General features: G+C 34.2%; 1 protein-coding gene across 6 annotated transcripts in view; it reads left to right on the forward strand.

The window, feature by feature from the left end:
- Positions 1-22,433, forward strand: part of LOC143237598 (cadherin-like and PC-esterase domain-containing protein 1) — a 275,925-nt gene that overhangs the window by 208,791 nt on the left and 44,701 nt on the right. For 5 of the 6 annotated variants that reach the window (XM_076477036.1, XM_076477037.1, XM_076477035.1 and 2 more), the window contains 5 exons: positions 3,587-3,769; positions 7,656-7,798; positions 15,426-15,642; positions 16,368-16,486; positions 20,031-20,115. In XM_076477036.1, coding sequence (XP_076333151.1) covers positions 3,613-3,769; positions 7,656-7,798; positions 15,426-15,642; positions 16,368-16,486; positions 20,031-20,115 — 721 coding nt within the window. In that variant the 5' untranslated portion in view covers positions 3,587-3,612. Of the gene's footprint in view, positions 1-3,586; positions 3,770-4,223; positions 4,341-7,655; positions 7,799-15,425; positions 15,643-16,367; positions 16,487-20,030; positions 20,116-22,433 lie in introns of all 6 variants that reach the window. The other variant, XM_076477039.1, reaches the window with a different exon arrangement.

Below are 22,433 nucleotides of genomic sequence, written 5' to 3' on the forward strand. Positions count from 1 at the left end.
CAGTTCATACCGACAATCAAGTATTTGCAATTTATAGCTGTAAACCTATCCTAATGGCTGATTGGCACCTTGATTTTGGTCATGCTGATTCTTACTCATTTGACTTATTATCGGCCATCAGGTAAGTACTGGTGGTTTCTTTTTCCTTTTTAGATGGGTTGGGACAGTCAGAGACTTATTAATTAATTCCATTCCAATCTCCTGATCAAATCTCTCTGTTATAGTTCCGTCTGTAACGTGAGATTTCTATATGCTGTATGAAAGATGAATCTCATATTTGAAGAACTAACTTGTATAAAGATGAGATAAGAATAAGTCTGACAGAACCAGGTTGCTGCCATACTGTAGAAACATATTACAACCAAAAGCCAGTTTCTGCATTTAAAATAACAATGTTCACCTGTCTTATCCTACCCTTTGTTTTGATCAATGATCACTTCGTTCATTTGTTAAAACCTAGATTCAAATTCATTGATTAATACAGACATCAATCACTTCACATATTCCTTTACATACTGTAGCATCTCTGCACAGTTAGATGGACCATAACGTCCATGTGTTTCATGTCGCTAAATATTGCATATCAAAATTAACAAGTTCTGGGAGAAGCTAGTAGAGTATTAATACGTTGTTCCAGATGCTGTCATAACATGTAGTATATATTTGTCCTTTTCCATTTAATCAGAGCTCACAACCGGCATAACTTGACAGTATATAATCTCATTAAGCCAAATCAAGAGACTGTAATTAATAAAATGTCAATGTATCTTCATAATACGTAATCGCAGACATACCTCATCTATAAGCAGACTATTAAAATCTATTTATTAACTCCTGTGAAGATATTCCAATGCTCTGAATCGTGAAATCTACCTGTAACTACTTCTTGTTGGTCCATGCTGGGGTGTCATTCAATAGGACAACATTAGGGTTTTTAATAAAGTAGTTGATAATGGCCAGTAGGTAATGATTTGCTATATCAACCATAGGGAGAAAACCAAATATGTCCAGATCTATTCTTTTCGTTGTGTAGTTTTTGTCGACATGACATCTTTTTCTCTGAATAATACGTACACACATTTCACTATTTGTTCTAACTCTTCACATTTCTTCAAAAATGTAACAAGAAAAGCTACTTACACCCGTTGACTATTATGGATTGAACACCACGGTATCTTCCAGTCCTTTCATTTTGCAATATCTACAGAAACTTTAGTGTCAGAGGTCTAAATGATATTCTACCTGTAACATGGTTTGGTTTGTTTAGAATTTCACACAAAGCTACACGAGGGCTATCTGCGCTAGCCATCCCTAATTTTGCAGTATAAGACTAGAGAGAAGGCAGCTAGTCCTCACCACCCCGCCAACTTTTGGGCTACTCTTTTACCTACGAATAGTGGGATTTACCGTCACAATATAACGCATCCACAGCTGAAAGGGCGAGCATGTTTAATGTGACGGGGATTCGAACCAGCGACCGTCAGATTATGAGTCGAGTGTCTTAACCACCTTGTACATAGCACTGGCTCTACAATTATATGAGCTATAATAATTTAACACCTTATCTTACATTTCCAACTGTATTTTTAAGTGTCTGAATTTATGTACTCCCTAACTAAATCAACTGATTTGGATAATAGTTACTCATCTCTTTGCTTTAAAGTAAGAAATGTACAAACTAGATATATTTCAATTCTTCCTGTCTTTATTTTAAAACTTATTATTTGTCATTTGTGTTGTCTACTCATTAGCAAAATATATACCTCTTTAATGATTCAAATTCGTAATTTAAACAATGGTTCTGATTGCTATATAGTCCTGGATCAAAATATTCCACAAATTGACAAGGACTCATTGTTTGGTCAGACAATCTTCCTGAATTATCTCATTAAAGTTCAGAATACTTCAACACAATGGTGTAATCATGCAGCATTGGAGTTTGATAGTTGGGATTGACCGAAACATTATAACGCCCCCACGGCTGAAAGGGCGAGCATGTTTGGTGCGACAGTGATTCGAACCAGCTACCCCCAGATTACGACTCGAACGCCTTAACCCACCTGGCCATGCCGGGCCATTTTGATATAAATAAGGAAACCCAGTTTATTCAACAATGCACATACAACTGTAACTTTCAAGTAGAGTACGATACTTGATAGTGTTGTCTATTGTTTCTTCGTTACACACGTTGGCTTAACATTGTTGTGAACTGAAGCAGTGTAAATAGTGTTTGCATTAGATGCCTACAAGAGTATAAACTGAATATAACTACTTTTACTTCAAATTATATACCATTCTAACCTCCGAAAGGACACCCAAAATACCTGGTCACCAACGTAATACCGCAGGCCTCAATATCACAAGAGAGTTGTCGATGTTTTCCGATGTAATCAACATATCAGAAACTTACTAAGACCACCTTAACATGTGCGTAGTTAGATGTACATTCCAAACTTTTGACCGTATTTGACCTAGCAGAGGGTAATTTAGAACTATTCAGGGTTGAGGATATTTTTACCAAACAAGTTGTTCCTAAACACGGCTCATCATACGAAAAAGTTTGAGAGAAATGCATAAATAAAGACATATTCATGTACTATGTCATAGAACATGATCGTGGTCTGGTTCTTGGTATTTGCATTCCACAAATACAAGCAGTGTAATAAATAATGTTACTATTATATGTGCAGTTCTTATCAACGTATTATGTTGTAAAATCACCTTATATGCGAGGTTGATTTGTGTAATAAAGGAAATCGTGTTACGTTATAAAGTTGTCTAATTTGTGAAGGTGGTGTAATTAGTTGTATAAATATTCTAATAAAACTAAGATATTATCGGTTCGAGTCTTAATAAATGAAACTATTACTACCTTATAAGCATGCTCTCGAGATATTATCAGTGCAATACTTCTAAATAAACAGAGGTGGAGATAACGTTATCCTAAATGAAGGTGCTGTTTTCAGTGTGGGTCTTCTGATACGTAAAAATAGCGATATCTTACTACAATACATATTAATCCTTCTGATATCCGAAACTGTGTTATTGTTTATGTGTTTTACAATAAGGACCCGGCATGGCCAGGTGGTTAAGGCACTCGACTCTTAATCTATTCGTTGGTAAAAAGAGTAGCCCAAGAGTTGGCAGTGGGTGGTGATGATTAGCTACCTTCCCTCTAGTCTTACACTCCTAAATTAGGGACGGCTAGTGCAGATAGCCCTCGTGTAGCTTTGTGCGAAATTCAAAAACAAACAAACAACAAGAGTTTCAAACCTCTAATACAATAAAATGTTTTTATTTTTAAGTATTTTATAACAAGTATCTAAAACCCTCTAATTGAAAAGCGTTTTATTATGTATGTCTTTGATATCATGAGTTTCAAGCCTTATAATATACGAAAGTGTGTTTAATAGGTGTTTTATAACAAGTGTTTCAAGCCTTCTAATACCCGAAAGTGTGTTTTTGCTTCTAGATATTTTATAACAGGTGTTTCAAGTCTTCTAGTGACCAAAAGTGTGTTTTGTTCTTTATAACATATGTCACAAGCCTTCTAATACCCGAAAGTGTTTTTTGTTGTTTGTTTTAGGTGTCTTATATCATTCCTATTTGTAAATGAATCGTAAATACAATTCCACTATGAGAAGCCGTCCGTTCTTCCGTTGTCGTCCATTCCGAGACCTCTTGCTCTTGATTGTTAGTTTTGCTTCTGTCTCGTGTTACTTGTGTTATCTCCTCTGGGCCCCACCTGTGTACCTGTCTCCTAATGCTGGTAAGTGTCAATAAGAATACGATAAAGTTTATATCATTGAAAGATTCCTCAGGCGTAAATCTGACCTATTAAACATTTGTAGTTGAAGTGGTCTAGTACATCTCAAATCTTACTTGTGTCTAATAAAATCTCTCTGTCTATGTCTAGGTACATTAATGTTTAGAATGCGTGTGTGTTTTGTTGTCGTTGTTGTTATATGTATATGTTTTAAACCTATCATTTTCACACTGATTATAAGATTATTTCTTCAGTGAATTTGACTGTTTTCGTGCGAATAATAAAACGAGTGCTAAAACGAAGAGTAAGCAGGTTTTGCTATTCATTTTACTTCACTGTACTCGAACAAATCTTAAAATATTTCTCAGTTAAAAAATAAAAACGAACCAATCATCATTATCATTAAGCGGACCAAAAATTTCATAACTTTGTTTTTTCCTTTTGTCCTTTTCATTAGTTCCATCTTTCGTTATCTGATGGTCAACGCTTCCAATAACCTATCAATGGTTCGAAAAACCGTACAAAATGCATTAACTACAGATGTTGTCCTAAAAAATACGGAAATGTGCATAATGTAAGCTAATATTACTTCTTATTCGTACTTCCACTTCGCTACTTTTTACGGGAGGAAACCCAACAACACCTTTCAGAACCACGCATGCGCAAAATAAGGTTGTGAAATAGTCCATAAATGGCGTTCTAGTTAAGTACTTTCTCTTTTATCAGATATTTAACTTAATGACGTAACCTACTCTGTACATTTGTGAATAATGCACGTCAAAAAGTTCTTTAAATATTAAACAAAAAATTATACTTCCTTATGTTGTTCAGCGTCATATTACCATTTCGGTAACAGATGTCAGGCTTCGCAAAATTTCTCACACAATATAATTCCCTTGTTTTCCGCTAGGTGGCATTATATTTCAAATTTAAAACTAGACAAAAAAATGTCGGTCGATTTTTTTTCCGTATATAATCAACTATATTATAGTAGAATATGCGAGGAAATCATTATTAAGATCTCTATACCTCATCGTCAAATTATTTATATTGGTTTACATTAAAATATAATTTAATGATAAACAAATATCTAAAAATTCGTTATATGAGCAAAATGAATACAATATATACATTATCTGCATACAGAGAACAAAGCAGGCTTAATGTATTTTAAGAAGATATTTTATTACAGAGAGAAGAGATAAAATCCCCCGAGGTCTATGTAATTTACGTAGACATAATATCCAGTTTGTAATGTGTAAACAAGAAGGAAATATATAATAATGGGAATATTTCTGCTCATTCTAGAGTATCTATTATTTCTTCTGAAATAATTTAATTCGTTTCCAACATTTGAAATTATTATTGACAAAAAAAAATCAAGTCTCTCAAAGATAGCAGTGCATCTACCTAGCGGTTTAAATTATTCTTATATGTTTAACGTTGTTTATTCTTTATATTTCTGTGTTCATTGTTTTTGTTCTCTCAAAAAGTAACGCTAAAATCTGACAGTGTGTATCTAAATACATTTGATGAAGTTCGTGTGCTCGTTGTAAGCATCCTTTTAATTAGGCCTAAACAACAAAGGAAATGCATAATATATATACATATATATACATATTTAACATCATTGATATTGAAAAGATTCATAAAATATTTTACTGAAATACTTTACCGTACAAGTAATTTTCAAAACAACGGCAGCTGGATAGTTTATCTAGGAAATAACCGTTCGCTGATAATAATTTGGCCAAACCAGCTGCATTAAGATATAAAAATATTCATCTATAACTAAGTTTATTTTTATTCATCGTACGGTTCAAAGAAAGAACTTACATCAATTCACTTAGGAGCATGATGGACTAAAACGAGCATCTTGTGTTTTTGTTGGTGTTGTGATTCTAAGTCGATTTGTCACAATCTTGAAATATTTTTTTTAGTGAGTTCTCTTTTTCTAAAAGTTTAATAAACAATAATTATTTACACAAGGATTTGACGTAATCCGTTAAATCCATATAGAATAAGAACTCTACAGAAAGCTCAAATTTGTGATCTTCATTGAAGTGGCCCAACATTTGATTCACACCCTTAACTTTTATTTTTAAAGGTTGTGTTCGTACTCTTAGCATGTCTCATGCTCAATCACAATAAATGTATTCATCCTCACAAGGTCTCCAATTCACGTATGTTCAAGCATGTTCTGTCGTTTACAAATGAATTGTACTTAGAACGTTAACAGGTCACAGTCATACTTCTATTTATTTTCATTTACACGTATTCTATTCACGATGAAAAACACAAGATCAATAGAGATAATCCTTTTCTTACATTTCTGTCACACTCGCCGTTCTTTATAAAGTAATATAAAAAACGTTAAATCCTAAAATACAATATTGACGTGTCTTTTTTTCCAAAGTGTTTTCAGGAATCACGCTGTTGTTATTCGTACTCTTATATACAGATGTAATGTGTGTTATGATATTTATTAAACACAAAAACGCAGTGTGATATTTTGTCTTAACTCATTGCACTTGTGACCAAAGAATCTAGCACATACAATAATTAACTAAAATATGTTTCCCTTCTTCAACGCAGGAAAAGAAAATAATATCTAATATAGTTGTATGGAAAACTGCAGGTGTTCAAGAGGATTGTCAAACCGAAACCACGACAATAGCTCTCACAGCAATCAATGATTTATCAACAACTACAGAAGTTACTCTAATTATATTTTTCTTTTAGAACTGGATATCTCATGGAGACGGAATTTCGGCTAATTTTTCTTGTCTTTTCCGTAGGTTGTCACGAAACAACTTGAACAGATCATTGCAGCATTGTAGACCAGCCAATTGTCGATAGACTCAACTTTCCAATTCGTCCTCTTAGTGTGTTATAAACTTTAAAAAAAAAATACAAACTTAAGTTTCTAATTAATGCGACATAAGAAATTAAAAAACGCTATTTGTAGTTTTTTTCTTTATTGTGTTTGTTTAACTCATTAACTCTTATCAGAAGGATGTAGGTGCTTTTACTCTTATCAGAAGGATGTAAGTGCTCTGTATTACTGCTATTTCTATTTCCAGGAATCTTATTGACGTGTATTAGATAATTGTTTTTCAAACTAAACCTAATGCGTTACGTACTAAACTTGACCTCGGACGAATCTCCGATTTATTAGGTTTCAAACATTACGTGTTACGGTTTCAAACAGCCGCAAATTTTAATTTTGAAGTTAATTAAATGTTAATATATATCAGATTCATGGTATTTGCCAACAAGATTGATACACACAATCTTCTCTTTCAACACAAATATATTTTAATATACAAAAATAATAATACAATTTATTATAACGGTTATTACAAAGTTTTTTTTTACATACAAATATTTTACAAATTCAGTCTTCTTTTGGGTCTGCTAATGAATATTTTATTCATGGTCCAAGTCCGCGAGACGTAAATTACTTTTATGTTGATACATTTCATGTTAATACCAGCTAGCTCTATTCTTCGCACGTGTATTTGTTCTGTTGCGATGACTTTGTAGAAATATTAACGTCCGAATTTAATTCACTGAAACAACACTGGAAATAACTAGTACTTTATATACATACATAATACACTGTTAACTCTACGCTCGTAATATTCTTCAAATTTAAAGAACAGACGGGACTTGTGCAACACACATTTAACAATATACATTACATGCTTTAAAATGAAACAAATATAGCTATTAAAATAAATGTATAACAGTAAATCCATTATACATTATAATATGTGTGTGAATTGTGGTGCCTAACTCCAATAAAATTAATATAAAAACCTAAAACTCATATTTTGTAAAAACTTCCAATTTTCCATGGTTCCTGGAAATACCATAAAAACCATAGGTCCACAGCTGCCTTCGTTGGACAACGTCGGTAACGCCCTCCAGCGGAATATCTTGTCCCAAAAGAAAAAGACTGTCAATATGAATACCTCCGAGAGCAAATCCTCCCGCGAAATGGGAAAGCTAGAAAAACTTCTGGTGGAGGTGAGCAATTTCCAGATAATATGTTTAATTTAAAATATAACATTTAATTTCCAGAAAGTTGTTTCGGATATAGCTTGGGTTTTTAAGTCAACATTGGTAATAAAACGTCTTTAAGGAAATGCTTTTTTAAGAAAGAAACGGTTACTTTGTCAAGAAAGTGTAGTAGTTTTTGTATATACACTTCTTAAGTCGAACTATATGAATGACCCAATAAATTTCTGTATTTTTAGGTTCGTAGTGTAATGTAAATATATGTTTGTTTGTCTAAGTATCTTATTCTGACAATACTAACACAAAATACCCACATTCTGCTAAGGGATTCTAAGCTCCCCTAATGATTCACAGAAGCCTCAATGTACCAGTCAAGCGTCTCAGTTATCTTCATTACTTCTATACCTACCACAATGCTTCAATTCTTTAGATGATTCGTCTGTTGCTATTTTCTGAGCTTAACTGAATTCAACTTTCTTTAAAAGCAAATAATTTTAAGTTGGCTTTTAGGTTTCATTTCTTCGTGTATTTTTATTTGAACATTTTTCATTATCCTAAATCTCCAATATTCTCTGGTTTCTATTTCCGTTGTTTGTTGCCGTTTCCCAAATAATTCAAATTTTTAAATTCTCAGATTTGTATTTTTGTTCCCATCTTTGTGTTGAAAAACCCTATCATGTTGTTGATTCAGAAAGAGTAAGATTAGAAAAAATAAACTATTCAATAGACCTTCGGAAATTAGAATTATGGAGCTTAAGAGCCGTAGGGCGAAAAATTGGCCAAATTTGCTTTTGCATCAAATATAAAAAATACCCACGTGCTCACCCGCAGATTTATCTAGTAAGCACACAACGTTTCAGGTCTGTAGGTTTTTTTCTTGTTGGAGCTATGGCGGTTATGCACAGATAGGCTTTTTTTTTTTTTATAGATAATTCTTAATGGTACTTCCACGGGCCAGGCATCTAAGATTTGGGCTGTATGGCAGACTTTAATATATAACACCGTTCCTAAATGAGCTAAAACTATTTTTAGTATTTTCAGGTTGACCTAAAATTCCATACAAAGTTTTACGAGAAACTTCGCAGGTTTAGTGACGCTATCAGAAGCTTTTGACTCCCATTGTACACAGTAGTAAACTACGAAGATGTACTTGTAATGTTATTGACCTATCTGCTCGACCTCTTGACCAAAATGTTACATAGTTTGTTGTGTTCACGGTTATTTGTTCCCATTCTTGTTTTTCAGAGTAGGTACAAGACCTTGACCTTAGTGGGATAGCTCTCATCCCCTTGGTGAATGGTACTCTACTGCTTTCAATGTAGCTCGCTTACAGTAATACTAAACAGGTCGAACTGTAGGTTCTAACTGAAACCCAGAATTCAAAATACGAAAATGTCATCTCGCTCTTTTAAGAGCTTATCCTCCATTTTTTAATCTCTCTTTCACTTCTCGAATGCCATCGGATAACACAGCAGTTCAAGTATAACATTTCTCTGACAGACCTTGTTACACATCGTTAGCTGATGAGAAGTTTTGTATCACCAGATTTTTCTACGATTGTCGTTTCCAGTGATGTTCATAAGGACATCTGGATCTTCTGGGAATAACATGTTGCATAGAATTCTTGATACAGTCACGTAAAATGCAAACAATCAATTGTTCTTGTCAAAAGCTTTGAAACTTAACTTATGTCGAGCTACGTCATTTGGAAAGTTTGATGTCGCTGTGAATTATACACCAAAGAAGTGCCAATATGACAAGACATCATTCTTAAAGTACCACAACAATGTCTTTAATGCCTTGTTTTCACACTTGCCACTCAGTGGCACAGCGGTATGTCTTCGAACTTACAACGCTAGAAGCCAAGTTTCAATACTCATGGTCTGCAGAGTACAGATATCCCATTGTGTAGCTTTGTGCTCAATTACAAACACAAACACACACAAACAAAAGTGTTTAAACTTGAGTTATTGGATAGTCTGCGTCGTTTCTGTGGCGTCACGAAATAACATAAACAATCCTTCCTTTTCAGTTCCTTTAATTTGCTCTGCAGCTGATTCCTACCTACTTTTCGTGCCATTTTGACCTCTGGGTCTAAACCGTTGCATCCAAACTGACATCGAAGGCAGTTCCCACGACGACCGTACATACGCACTTTGCAATTACAAACCATTTTATTCTTTTTCTGTATTAACGTTACTTTGTCAATGCAAGATCAATACACTTACTCACTGAATGGCGATAGTATGTTGATATCTGTTTTGTGACCAGTAGTGGATGCAGTTTTCATAAATGGTGTAACAATCATCTGCTTTTGGTCCAATTAGGTTTTGGTTAAAGTGTTAACCAATAAATAAGCGATCCGCAATGGCTTGGGAAATTAGGTTCTACAAAATCCTTGGTGGCTGGACTGTGGAACCACTATTTTAAAGTAAATATATCCAGAGCATCTAAATACCGCCATATTCTCCTCTTGTATCTAAATTTGCACATAATAAAGACTATCGACATATTTAGTTAAGCTAATGATTTTGCGTCTCACGTTTACAGTAAAAAAATTATTAGCTATTTGCACAGCAATTTATAAAATGTTTTACGTCATGTGCAAAAATTAAAGGATTGGTATTTCGAACCAGATAATGCGCGTACTTGGTCTATTTGTTAGTGTGTCAAACTGTGAATCCAAACTCGCATGTCATTACAGAAAATCGTATTATTTAGGTGGTTGTAACTTTCCTCTAGTTTATCAGTTCAAGCTTAGAGACGGCCAACACAGAAATCTCCGGAGTTTAGTGGGAATAACTGAAACTGCATTAATACCAATTTTACTTAATTTAACGAGGCTTGTAGCTAAATTTCTAAAACAAAATTGAAAGTGGGACCATGTTGTAAATTCTTTAAACGTGTTGGACGCAAACCAAACAAGGCGCTAGCACACATTCCAGATAAGAAGTGATTGACACTCCAGATGACGTACCTCAAAATATACAAGCTCTTAACCAACATTGTGATTAGATATTAAATTACAAAGTTACGTGATGCGCTGTTTGTTACGTGTACGATTCGGAATTGTTTTTGTTCAAGATAAGTATAATTAATATAACTTTGTTTACAAGAACTATTAAAACAAAAAAGGGCAACCAACAAGAAACTGTTTCTCACTTGTAACTAGCCTATTGCAAAAAATGGTAATGAGTGTGTGTGTGAGATAGTCACATCGGGCTATCTGCTGAACCCACCGAAGGGAATCGAACCCTTGATCTTAGCGTTATAAATTGGTACATTACCGCTGTACTAGCGGGGGACAAATGGTAACGAAATGTATTTAAATTCTTCTCATTCCAGTCAACCTTCATTTTAAATAAGCCTAACTAATAGTCTTAAAATCCTGCTAAATACTGAAATGAATTTCGAATGATTTCGTTCTATATATTAAGTTATTTGATTAGTATTATGCCAAGCTGACCCTACAATAAGATGATTAGAAGCTTTGGTGCCTCAACATAAAATTACAATGAAAAGATGATTAGAAGCTTTGGTTAATAGAGATAGACTATGGAGAAAGCAACTAGTAAACACCACCCACCATCAACTCTGGGGCTACTCTTTATCAACAAAGAGTGGGATTCAACGTTATATAATAATGCACCCATAGTGTGTTCGGAGACAGGATTTGAACTCACGACCCATTGATGTCGAATTGAGGATCCTAACGACCATGTCATAACAGACGCCATGTTATTTTGAAAATATATTAACTAATAATTCAAAAATAAGATTAAAAATTAAATGAAACGGATTACACTATGCCACATCAGACAATCTTTTCGGAGCTCAAAGAGATCTGACATAAATTTCCCAATAGCAACGATATACAGTCATGTGAAAAAGTTAGGACACCCTATGAAAGCCTGTGTATTTTTGTAACATTTTTGGATATAAGATGTTTAATCTCAATTTCAACAATACTGAGAGATTATAGGAATATAACAAAACAATTAAAACTGAAAAAAAGACTTTTCAAGATCTTCTGTAAATGTAATTCTACAAAAATGCATATTCTAACTGAGGAAAAAGTTAGGACACCCTACCCCCTAATAGCTAGTGGTACTCCCTTTGGCTGAAATAACTGCAGTGAGACGCTTCTTGTAGCTATCTAATTGTCTCTGACATCGGTCTGAAGAAAGTTTCCCCACTCCTCAATGCAGAATTCTTTCAGCTGTGAGATGTTTGAGGAGTTTCTTGCATGTACAGCCCGTTTCAAGTCACCTCACAGCATCTCAATGGAATTAAGATCTGGGCTTTGACTCAGCCATTCCAGGACTCATCATTTCTTAGTTTTCAGCCAATTCTTGGTGGATTCACTGGTATGTTTTGGGTCATTGTCGTGTTGCAGGGTCCAATTCCGCTTCAGCTTTAATTTTCGTACAGATGGTCTCGCATGATCCTCAAGCACCTTCTGATACACAGCAGAATTCATGGTGGATTCTAGGATTGTGAGCTGTCCAGGTTCTGCTGCAGCAAAGCAGTCCCAAACTATGACACTTCCATCTCCATGATTCACAGTTGGTATGAGGTTCTTTTCCTGGAATGCTGTATTTGGTTTACGCCAAACATGTCCTCTGTTCTGGTGTCCAAATAATTCAAGTTTGGACTCATCTGTCCAAAGAACATTATTCCAGAAGTCCTGGTCTTTATCTACAATCTCTCTGGCAAACCTCAGTCTGGCCTTGATGTTTCTCTTAGAGAGCAAATATTTCCTCCTTGCACACCTCCCATGCAAGTTAAACTTGTGCAGTCTCTTTCTGATTGTAGAGGCATGCACGTTCACATCAACAGTAGCCAGAGCCTGCTGTAGGTCCCGTGATGACATGTTAGGGTGTTTGGCGACCTCTCTTAGCATCTTGCGGTCTGTTTTGGGGGTGAACTTGCTTGGACGACCAGACTTGGGCATGTTGGCAGTTGTTTTGAAAGCCCTCCACTTGGTGACTATTTTCCGGACAGTGGAATGGCTGACTTTAAAATCTTTTGGGATCTTTTAAATACCTTACCAGACTCATAAGCTGATACAGTTTTCTTTCTAAAGACCTCAGACAGCTCTTTTACTCTCACCATGGTGCTCACTCTCACTTCAACAGTCAGGAGCATACCAAACTAAATGTCTGAGGTTCAAATAGGGCAAGCCTCATTCTAAATGCTGAGTAACGATCTTCTAATCATGTGCACCTGGTGTGATACACCTGTATGTGAGTTGAGCCATTTTAAGTGGGAATAAATGCGGGGGTGTCCTAACTTTTTCCTCAGTGAGAATATGCATTTTTGTAGAATTACATTTACAGATCTTGAAAAGTCTTTTCTTCAGTTTTAATTGTTTGGTTATATTCCTATAATCTCTCAGTATTGTTAAAATTGAGATTAAATACCTATATATCCAAAAATGTTACAAAAATACAGAGGCTTTTATTGGATGTCCTAACTTTTTCACATTACTGTAGTTATATCTATTACACAACAGCTGAAAACCACGATATGCTCTGTTTAATCCCACTGTCTTGTAACACACAGGGTGCGTAATTATCGTGATTCGTGGCATGTGCATATTCCGCTGACATTACGGCAATACAAATTATAACTTAAAGGGTCCCTTGCGTGACGTCACTTTAATGCCTACTAACTAAGTGAAAGGAAAACTACTGCGAATAATTAAAACAACTGATCCTTCCAGGCGTGCGACTCGTGATCTGAGGGTTGTGGGTTCGCATCCCCATCGCGCCAAACATGCTCGCCCTTTCAGCCGTGGGGGCGTTATAAAGTGACGGTCAATCCCACTATTCGTTGGTAAAAGAGTAGCCCAAGAGCTGGCGGTGGGTGGTGATGACTAGCTGTCTTCCCTCTAGTCTTACACTGCTAAATTAGGGACGGCTAGCACAGATAGCCCTCAAGTAGCTTTGTGCGAAATTCAAAAAACAAACAAACAAACCCTTCCAGGTGGCCTTTGGCCCCCTTTCGGGAAACTTAGGAAAAATTTCAACAATCATCCAATACTCAGCGGAAGATGTAAATAATCGAACGAGCCCAATTTTAGTAAGCTTAATTTTTTATGCACTTAGTTATATGTTTATGGGGGAACACTGTAAAAAATAATTGCACTTAACGTTATTTTACATAAGTTACTTCAAGTGCACAAATTGCGCAAATAGTCTCCAAGGGAACCAGGCCGTGGCTAAATAACTAACTGATTATGGCACCCTCAAAACGACTTTTTCTACCAATGGTAACAATACATTTTGACACAATAATTTTATCTTAAAAGCCTCTAAACATTTAGCTTCAATTTTTAAAAATTTAGGGTTTTTTTAGGACCATCGATCCAAGATTTAAATATTACTGACCAAGCCAGAAACCACAGAACTTAGTGGTTTCGCCTTGCGTGATCTAATACACATTGTTTGTTTTGAATTTCAAACAAAGCTACACGAGGTCTATCTGCGCTAACCATCCCTAATTTAGTAGTGCAAGACTAGAGGAAAGGCAGCTCGCCATCACCACCCAACGCCAACTCTTGGACTATCATTTTACCGACGAATTGTAGATTGATCAAAACATTATAAAGCCTTCACTGCTGAAAGGACGAGTATGTTTAGGTGTGATGGAGTTTTGAAACCACGATTACGAATCGAGCGCCCTACCTACTTGGCCATGTCAGGTCTGTAATAGAGATCTAACCGATCTCTAAGCATTATAATCTTGTAGAGAACACAATGTATAACACATTTAAGTAAATGGTTACCGATCACAAAAAATGTTTCATTTTTGTGTTACAGAAGAAACTACATAAACCATATAGTAACACATGCAGATAGAGAGAAAATATATTAGTTATTCGCTTGAACACTCGTTTTTTCAGTTACCTCTCAGTGAATCATATATCAAAAAGCTGGTCTTACGCTAATCAATACACTATTTTCAATGCAATGCCCTTAGATTATAGATCATTACACTGGTTTTACCCTAATCCGAACATTCTTCAATGTAGTTTACGTCAATCATAGGTCACTATAGGTCTATACTGCGTTAAACAGAAGATTGTTTCTGTTGTGATATCTGAAAATGGATTGGTTTATGTGCTAGACAGTTGATTCTCCAACTGTTAAACATGTACCATGGTAGCACGTGGAGTCGGTTGTGCATGAAATAATTAACATAAAATTTTAAAAAGTTCGTAATAAATCTATTCCGAATTCACATGTACATATACACACTTCCTTCCTCATTTCTAAACCTTCCAACCGCCTGTTTTCTTCCATTCAAATTTACAAAAAAAAAATAAAATACAATTACATCTTTCCCGTTAATGGATAAATGTTAGAAAATTAATTTTTACTACTAGTTTTTTCGTATGTGTGTATTTTAAATAAACTCAGGTTTGTATTTATAAAGAACAATTGACAAAGTGGTACGCAAGCCTGAAAAGTTTGAGAACTTTTGGGTTTAGCAATAACGTCGAACTTTTTATAGCTAGTAAAAATCGATTGGAGATATAGAATTTTAACGTATTTTAAACTTCAAAATTATCAATAAATTGTTTCCTTTGTATATGCGATATATGCAATCATCTTTTATATACTTTACTCAGATTGAGAAGATGACTTTAGAAGTTTTACAAGTGAAACAAAAAATCGCCATTGTTCGCGGTCAGCGTAGTGTGATCGCTCGAGACCTTCCCCTTTACGAAAAAGCGTTACAAAGCACTAATTTTTTAGTTGCGCCACCTATATGGTACGAAGGAATAAAAGAAAATGTCAACAAAACCATATGTTGTTCAGGAAGAAGTAATTCAAATTACTACCAAGGTAATTACTCTAAATTAAAAAAAAACATAAGTATCAAAAGTTTAAAGTATATTAAAGTCTACAAAACACCCATGTGCACAAACATTTTCTTAAAATTTATTCAAATGTATAAAACGTAAAAATGTTATAATCCAATGAGAAAAACTTTATGTTCTCGTCAATACTGTTTAATCTAGAGATATTAAGTGCTGCTTTTCTCAAATCTCAATATTAAATAATATAGTAAATATTAAACATAATATTCCTTAACAATAAAAACTACCTGTATATTGGATTTTTTCGAACAAGATTTTGAGAAACATTTTTGGTGGCCCAAAAATGTGTACTGTTTAAAATGATGCTTGAATACAGATTTTTTTTCACGTTATTCATATACAAATTTCATGTTAAATATATTTAGATCTACTATTTCAGTTCTATGTTTGTCACAAATCTCTGTTTAAGAGAACCTTTCATTAAACACGAGAATTCACCAACTGCGATGAGCCTATAACATTTGAAAGTGTAAGTGAAATGTAATTTATATGCAACACAGGAAACTTGATACATGTTAAGCGAAGTTGACGAACCAACAAGAACTAATTACGAGAATATTGAAGAAAAAAAGAAACTGCAGTCAAGTATGATTTTAATTACTTTTATTATGTCTAAAACTTTCATTACTGCTGAGCTTAAGCATTTTATATCACTGCATTAAATACATATTGTTATTACATTACTCGAAGAATCCAATAATCCCTCTACTTTGGGCTGGCATCTTCTACTTTGCATGACGTTCAGTGTGAAAGACTTAACACACTGTTTAGACAGAAAAGAGACAGAACAACTCTCAGAGACTCAAAAGGTGAGATTATTTTTAACATAATATTCTTTATATAATTCTATTGGTGATGTGTAAAAATTTTATTGTATTATTACAGAATATTCAAATTTATTACTACAGTTGCGCGAACACTTTCAATGAAGGTGGAAGAAACTTTCCTTCGCTATTACGAAGTTATTTAAGGAAAATAAACAGTTGCATCAAATGTTTGATAACCCTTGTTCTCACGTGCATCTTGGAATTCGATTTATATTTCACGTAGTTTATCAAAAGATATCGTAATAGTTTTAGAGGAAATATTTGTGTTTGAAAAGCATTCCAGATATGTGAGCTAGGTTTATGCAAACGTGTTCCAAAGTATTTCTTTGGAATGACTAGTCAAAATTTTGGCGCATTCGTTTCAGAAGAATGGGGTAACGTTCACAGTTACTCTCCAGTACAGATACTAAAACAATACAATGAATGATTTGTTAAAAACAAAAAATCTGATCGTCTGTTGAATTCGAATAAATAATGTAAAGCACAATAAACAAAAAATAACTATATATATTCCTTTACATCCTTAAATATGATGTTATTTTTTAAAAATACTTTGTTTTTTTGGTTATGACTAAATCTTCACCTGACATATTATAACATATATACCAGTGAAATATACACACACACACACACACACACACACACACACACACACACATGGTGTTTCACTCTATTCACATTTTTATTTAACCACACAAAATCGAATATTTTACCACGAAAATATGCTCTTTCTAAAAGTTCCTTTAAAACTAAGAACAATTTCCAGCAACTTTCCAACTGTGACTACCCACCCCACTTTTATACGTTCTAACTAGTCACCCTTGTGTATTAACAAACTAACGATTCAATAACATCTTGTATATTAGCTATAGAACGACTCCATAACATCTTGTATATTAGCCACTGTATATTAAAAAAGAACGACTATTTAACGTCTCTGTATATTAAACGACTATTTAATACCCCTCTATATTAACAAAAAAACGACCCCATAACACCCCTTTTTCAACACAAGAACGACTATTTATCACAACTGTATATCAACACAAGAACGACTATTTATCACAACTGTATATCAACACAAAAACGACTATTTATCACAACTGTATATCAACACAAGAACGACTATTTATCACAACTGTATATCAACACAAGAACGACTATTTATCACAACTGTATATCAACACAAGAACGACTCCATAAAACCCCTGTATATCAACACAAGAACGACTCCACAACACCCCTCTATATCAACACAAGAACGACTCCACAACACCCCTCTATATCAACACAAGAACGACTCCACAACACCCCTCTATATCAACACAAGAACGACTCCACAACACCCCTCTATATCAACACAAGAACGACTCCACAACCTCTATATCAACACAAGAACGACTCACAAAACCCTCTCAACACAAGAACGACTCCACAAATACCCTCTATATCTATATCAACACAAGAACGACTCCACAAAACCCCTCTATATCAACACAAGAACGACTCTACAAACCCTCTATATCAACACAAGAACGACTCTATATCAACACAAGAACAAAAACCCCTCTATATCAACACAAGAACGACCCCTCTATATCAACACAAGAACGACTCCACAACACCCCTCTATATCAACACAAGAACGACTCCACAACACCCCTCTATATCAACACAAGAACGACTCCATAACACCCTTCTATATCAGCACAAGAACGACTCCATAACACCCTTCTATATCAGCACAAGAACGACTCCATAACACCCTTCTATATCAACACAAGAACGACTATTTTCCACCCCTGTATATCAACACAAGAACGACTGTTTTCCACCCCTGTGTATAAACAAAAGAACGACTATTTTCCACCCCTGTGTATAAACAAAAGAACGACTATTTTCCACCCCTGTGTATAAACAAAAGAACGACTATTTTCCACCCCCTGTGTATAAACAAAAGAACGACTATTTATCACACCTGTGTATAAACAAAAGAATGACTCCATAACACCACTGTATATTAGCGAAAGAAAGACTATTTAACCTTCCTGTATTTAAACAAAAGAACGACTTCATAACTCCCCTGTATATTAATAAAAGAACGACTCCTTAACACCCCTGTATATTAACAAAAGAACAACTCCTTAACACCCCTGTATATTAACAAAAGAACGACTCCTTAACACCCGTATATTAAAAATACGACACTTTGACAACCCTGTACGTTAACTAAGGAACGACTATTTAACAACCCTTCTTCAAGAATTTTAATTATTCATTTATGTTTAAGAGCTTGTTAACAAAATTCTCCAAACTCAAAATTTTTTGAAATTACAAAGCAAACCTATTTGAAACTCAAATAAAAACAAACATGTTCAGACATGTATTTATTTTTTTACAGTAAGGAAGACTATTTTTTAAACAGATATGACGTTTTGATTCTCAAGTACATAACTTTTCACAGTAAATCGTGTTTACCATTAAAATTTGTGTGTTGAGAATAATTGCACCAACGATCGAAACGTCGTACCTGTTTTAAAAAAAATATTCTTTGTTGTAAAAGCTGTTTGTTTTTTGTTTTGTTTTTGAATTTTAAATATTAAGAGTACATACACACACAGAAATTAACATGCACTCATAAAAGTCGCTCTCAGTAGGTCTCACACTTTTATCAGTTTCTTTTTCACTTAGTTTTTTTTAATATTCATGCCCAATGAACAGAGAGACATCCGTTTTCTCGAATTATATTATTGTAAAAGATAAACAGTGAAGATCACAAAAACGCACACAAAGTATTAAAACTTCAATTCGTAGAGAAATATTGGTTGTTTCTATGTGGAAAGTTTTCCAATATGAACATAATCAAAAGAGTAATTGTGTGTTTTCAGCAGTTAAAGAACGGTGTGAAAAAAAAAAAACATCGTATTTTACCGTCATGTGAAAGAGTAATAACACATTTGTATTAAAGACAGGTGAACACGTTCTGTAGTCTACTTTTGTTTGTAATTCTCATTCCACGATTACAATCATATGTGATTAAAGGGGCGTATTTTAAGAAATAATTTAAACGATTTGAATAGTCTCGACTAAGTGTTGTGGCTTTAAAATAAAAGTGATGAGGTAACACCTGATCGTAACATCAACATGATTTGGAAATTTAAAATAATAAACAATAAAAGCTTTAAATTCAATACAATCAAGAAGAAACTTGCTACAAGCTACTTGTAAGAGATAAGAAAGGATTCTGCATTATTAAACAGTCTATTTTTCAAACATAACTTGTGTCTATTGGAATGACGTCAATATGAACCACGAGAAATTATTAAAGTGTTCATGCTGTGATAAGTTTGTTTCATTGTTTTCTTGTGTAACTTCAGTGTGCGTCTTACATTATCAAATTCACTGTATTTCTGTTTAATGTGTTTTTGTTTGAAGCTTGTTATAATCATGCACTGGTATCAGATTACGCGGTTATGGTGTACAAATTAGTTACTGGTGCATAGTTGTTTACGTTTCTACACAACAGATTAATCGTATACCCGGAATAAGAGGACGACTGTGGAAGAAAGAAGCATTTTGCTCCACCATAATGAAAGGAAAACAGTTGTCAGGTGAGACAGTATTACAGATGATCACTGCACGTTGTGTTAGCAGTTAATTTGGGAAAATTATACATATTGAAATGTTTTCAGTGTTCGGTTAAATGTTTCATAATGAATAGAGTTTTCTCCATTACTGATATTTGAATAATATTAATGCAAATTAAGTAATAAGTAATTACAGAATCGTTTCATAACGCTTCAAAAAATAATGTGACAACTTACTTACTTAAATTCAAAATGTTTATAAAGACTTTGGAATCAAGCATACATATAGAGAACACAAACAACTACATCAATACATACACCACTGTAAATATCAATATACTGGGTGTTTCATTCGGACCCAGGAACAAATATTTTAAGAGTATTTATTTTCATATGTAAAACTAACTTATCGTTTACGTACCAAAAACTGAACCCTATAAACCCAAAAATGAATAAAACCAAAGTACGACTTCCATAGAGGAGTGATAGTGGGCGCTGGTCTAGGAGAAATTTTATTATCTAAAAATCATTTCCTTGACCAACTATCATCACTAATAATCGAAAGATAATATGTCTGTCACAAAAAAAAACTTATGACAACAACTAGGCTTCTCTGAGGAGAACTTAAACATCACATCTGTTAACATAATTTTCTATCGACAACTATGAGCTAGTTTCAAACTAACTTTAAAAAAAAAAAGTTTGTTTTGTTTTTTTTAATTTTGCGTAAAGCTACTCGAGGGCTATCTTCACTAACCGTCTCTAATTTAGCAGTGTAAGACTAGAGGGAAGGCAGCTAGTAATCACCATCCACCTTCAACTAAATAAAATAAAACATGCAAACAAATAAGACCTCATTAAAAGCTTCTGGAGATTGTAATATCACACTAATGTCAGGCTACCCTCACGGCGAAAGATATTGCGTAGAATGGGTCTATTTGTACGTTACATAGATAAATTAGGTTCTGTCGTAAAGCAACATATACATTGTGGATTAGTATATGTAACACACACACACATACATATAATGGCATCTAACTGGGGAACTTAGTAATAAAAACTGTAATCGCACTGGTTTTAAACTTCAAAAGAAATAAAATAGAACCGCTTAAAGAAGTGAAAGGTACGGTTTGTCAGTACGTATGCGTTTATGTAACAGAAATAATGTATACATATATAGGTCGGAGTTTCAAAGCCGACAAGAAGCAACAGCCGAGTTTGTAAGTTTCGAAACACAAATTTTACCGAAACACGATAAATGTATTAAACTAAACTTAAATTGTTGTCCAACGCTACAAAGATCACTAAACACCTGCCACTCGAGCCAGCCCAAAACGCTGATGTTGATCCAAAAAGAATCTGTCATTCCGTAAAGGTTTGGGTTATTTCTGCTTAGACAAAAAGTCGACGATTGGCGTTATTTTAGGTCCAGGTCGTTAGATCAGACCCGTGACCTAATGCGAGACCACGAGAGTCAATAGATAAACAAGTTAACTTGTAAATGTAAAGTAAAATAATGTAGCAATGAAACATGCTTAAAGTGTTCTAGATGTGTTTGTGAATGTGATGGTTCTGTTTTGTTTGTGAATTTTGCGCAAAACTACACGAGGGCTATCTGCGCAAACCGTGCCTAATTTAGTAGTGTAAGACTCTTGGGCTACTCTTTTACCAACAAATTGTGGTATTGACCGTCACATTATAACGCTCCATGAAACTTAAATTGTACTAGCAACAATCAATCCTTTGTGGCTATGACAAAGAATTTAGGTCACCTTGACTTGAATATATGGTTACAAAGATCGAGTCTCACAAGTAATAAAACCTGAAGCCATTGTTTAGCATTTAACCTGCAGTAAAATATTAATATACACGTAGAAACATGTATTTGATAAAACTTAACGAAGTTATGATACGACTTTTTTAATCATAACATCCACATCTGCGATTACAAAATTATTTTTTAAATACTGTTACTAAGCGCTGAATTCCACAAAATAAACGAACTAACAGTAGATAATTTGAAATTCAAAGGAATGTGTTTAGACTGTTTAATCCATTATGGAGAGAACTTCATTAACAGAATGCAAATTCACACTTTTAGGTCGATATCTTAATTTCTATCAGGTGTAAGTTCGGATATTAGCTCTGAACCATCAGATTCGTTATATTATCTAGATTACAGCAATGACTTAAATCTGAGTACATCAAAATCCAATTTACACAATTAACACTTTCGTGCATACCAACCACCTCCATTTGCAAGTTAAATTACTTTTAGTTTGATAACAGAAAGGCATTAACGAAAACTATAGTTCGCTAACAACAGCTTGAATCGGAAGTGA

The sequence above is a fragment of the Tachypleus tridentatus genome, chromosome 13 (assembly GCF_004210375.1).
Source record: "Tachypleus tridentatus isolate NWPU-2018 chromosome 13, ASM421037v1, whole genome shotgun sequence".
Classification (NCBI taxonomy): Eukaryota; Metazoa; Arthropoda; class Merostomata; order Xiphosura; family Limulidae; genus Tachypleus; species Tachypleus tridentatus.